A 3,182-nucleotide genomic window follows, 5' to 3' on the forward strand; every position below is an offset into this window, starting at 1 on the left:
ATGGCAACACCTCCAAAAGTCATTTCAATAAATACAGCTATGTATGAATTCAGTTGCTTTCAGTTATGTATCAATTGAAGACACTATCCAGATCATACACAGCCAGTCAGCCACTGGTAAGGGCTGTATCCTTTTCCTACAGTGTTCAGTGAAAATATCGCAACACATCGCGATGCATCGCAAGATTTCAAGCATCGTGATGCATCGTGATAGAATCGCATCGTGGCATGTGAATCGGGATTCGAATCGAATCATGACTTCTTTGCCAATACCCACCCCTAGTCACGAACTTGCGGTTTATGTTGTACATGCCCCTACCCCCAGAGTCAGAGCCTTAACCCAATTAAGGCTAACAAGCAATGCTCTTTTCCTTAATTGTTTTAGTAAAACTCTGGATGAGGAATCTGAACAGAATAAAATTGAAGTCAGGAAGACGAATGTAAAAACAAGTAAATGCAAATATGGATGTCTACTTCAAAATACCAGCACAAAAAACATTATAGTACTAAAATAAATCACCTCTAATCGTCATTCCATCACTTTATTTCAGTCATCAAAGTGCACATATACTGTATGATGAAGAACAACACACGATTAACTCAATGTTTCAATAAAAGCCCAGTGACTCCATCTTGTCGCAGTAAAGCCCGGCAGCATTTATGCCTCCCAGAGGACTTCCAGATTACTTCGTAGAAAAAAAAAACAGTCATAAAAAAGCCCAGGGAGAAAACTTCATAAAGAGCTTTTTACTAATGAAAGAAGTTCTGTGAATCCCTGACATCTCAGCGTTGTCACATGACATAGACTCATCCAGAGTAGATGTTCAGATAACAACAACAAATACATGCATACAAACGGAGTTAAAGATCATTGCATTCATTTTCTAAAAGTAAAATATCCAAATCATAGGATTTCTGATCAAAAGTTTTGCAGCCAACACAGGGCCGGAAAACGACCCAAAACCAAAAACAAACTGTAAACTCAGCCTGGCAGTTAAAAGAAAAAAAAAACGATCCACTGGACTTTATTTCTTGATGGGAAGCAAAACGTCTTCAAACTGGGAAAGTAAGTCCAGTGGATTGTTTTTAAACTTTTTGGGATGACTATGACCTGGACGACCAGCTTATCTTACCTTTGGCAGGTATGCAGCGTTCCGTATCCTGTTCACCATCTCCTGGCCCTCTGGGTGCACAGCAGCCACATGGGACCACATCCTCTCCCAGGTGACGCTCTCAATGGGAAAACCGCTCCGGTTAACGTAGAACAGAACCCCCCCATCCTTCTCCTCTTCCTCCTCCTCGGGGGAATGGTTGGGAGGAGAGGTGGAGGATTCCTCCCGGGTCCCGCAGCGCAGGAGACAGTGCGCGCTGGTGCTCTTGGACCGGCCGTGCCTGCTGAGCTTGGCTGGGGAGGTGCCGGTCCGGCTTGGGGAGTTGGGTCCTGTCATGGACCCGGGGAGCGGGGCCTATTCCCAGCCAGCTATAGCAGCTTCCTCCTGCTGCTCAGGCAGTCCATGCTGATCCTGTGCAGGCAGACCTGACAAGACAGGACCCACAGTGAGAATAAACATCCAGACTGATAAACTGTTTTCTCCTTCCAGACGTCTCTTTGCAGGCAGCTGAGATGAAACAGAGTGGAGCCTTATCTTCAGAGCTTAGACCTGAGCTGTGTTTAATTATTCTTTTTCTACTACTTTCCTTTATATGGTATAAGAATACAAAACATTTAACTTTGTGTTGCTCATTATTATTTTTAACCAAATTCTTATGTCAATTACTTTATGTTGCCTCTACTGCTAAAAAAAGGCCCATAAGGAGGTGCCAATCAATAAATTAGAATATAGTATAAAAGAGGATTGGATCCGTCTTATTTCTGTTTAATTTTGTGCCAGTGTAGGGCTGTCAGGTGGTTTCAGAGGCGTTAAACATGGAAGTTACAGGTCTAGTGCCCCTAGTGGCCAAAAGTTACACAGTACTGCTAAAGGTAAGAAAAACAGAAACTCCTTTTATTGAGTGTCTGAATATGTCACCTTTTCCTTATATATTCAGCAATTTAAACCAACAACAACCTCCTTCATCCTGCAATTTAAACATTTACTTCTCCTCCTCCATCAATCTACATGTTGCTCACATTTTGCTAAACAGTCTCCTCTTATACTTTGATTCCAGCTCCAATCCATACTTTGTGACCACCCGAAAAAAATGTAAATAAATAAAAAATTACTTCAAAATCTCTTTAGGGCTGTAGATAATCCTGTTGCTGGTGTACTTTTTCCTTCCACTCAACTTTCCATAACTTTCCTTTCAGGACACTCAACAACTAGCTTCTTTAACAATTAGCTTTTGTTGCTAACTCTTATCATGGAGAGTCTGAAAGCTCCTAAAGAAATAAACGATTTAAAGGAAAAAAAACTGACCACAATACCAAATCTCTGTATAAACAGTTAATAGGATTATGTTGTATTCTGTAAAACTGAGTTTGGACCTTTCTCTGTATTCTGCAATTATTAAAAATCAACAGATAAAAACATTTGAAATAAATCACCATCTTTGGAATACCCACACTACACTAGTAAATGGATCGGCTATTCAAGAACTGCGTGCTTTATGATTATTAGGAAGAAACACGTAGTATTATTGTGGATAAAACATTTAAATTATTATTATTAATGTTATTTTGTAAAGCAGGATATTACGGAAGAGGATTAGGGCTACTGAAGAAAAATAAGTTTACTGATTTTTTAATATGGGAAAAAAGTCAGAATTTTTACCTTAATATCAGAATTCTGACTTTTTTCTCAGAATTCTGACTTTAATCTCAGAATTTTGGATCTTAATGTTCTGAGGAGTCAGAATTCTGAGAAAAAAGTCTGAATTCCGAGATTAAAGTCAGAATTCCGAGATTAAAGTCAGAATTCTGAGATTTAAGTCCGAATTCCGAGAAAAAAGTCTGGATTCCGGGAAAAAGGCAGTATTCTAAGACTTAAGTTAGAATTCTGAGACTAAAGTTGGAATTCACAGACTAAAGTCAGAATTCTGAGACTAAAGTCGGAATTCTGAGAAAAGAGTCAGAATTCTAAGACTAAAGTCAGAATTCCTACACTAAAGTCAGAATTCTGAGACTAAAGTCGGAATTCTGAGAAGAGTCAGAATTCTAAGACTTATGTCAGAATTCTGAGACTA

At 39.3% G+C, this 3,182-nt stretch overlaps 1 protein-coding gene across 2 annotated transcripts in view; it reads right to left on the bottom strand.

The window, feature by feature from the left end:
• The window catches only part of vash2 (vasohibin 2), a 42,431-nt gene that overhangs the window by 37,471 nt on the left and 1,778 nt on the right, over window positions 1-3,182 (bottom strand). For both annotated transcript variants that reach the window (XM_015403371.1, XM_015403372.1), the window contains exon 2: window positions 1,133-1,536. In XM_015403371.1, the coding sequence (XP_015258857.1) occupies window positions 1,133-1,447 (315 nt within the window). In that variant the 5' untranslated portion in view covers window positions 1,448-1,536. The remainder of the gene's footprint in view (window positions 1-1,132; window positions 1,537-3,182) is intronic.

The sequence above is a fragment of the Cyprinodon variegatus genome, unplaced genomic scaffold (genome assembly GCF_000732505.1).
Source record: "Cyprinodon variegatus isolate N-32 unplaced genomic scaffold, C_variegatus-1.0 Scaffold1485, whole genome shotgun sequence".
In the NCBI taxonomy this organism is placed as follows: Eukaryota; Metazoa; Chordata; class Actinopteri; order Cyprinodontiformes; family Cyprinodontidae; genus Cyprinodon; species Cyprinodon variegatus.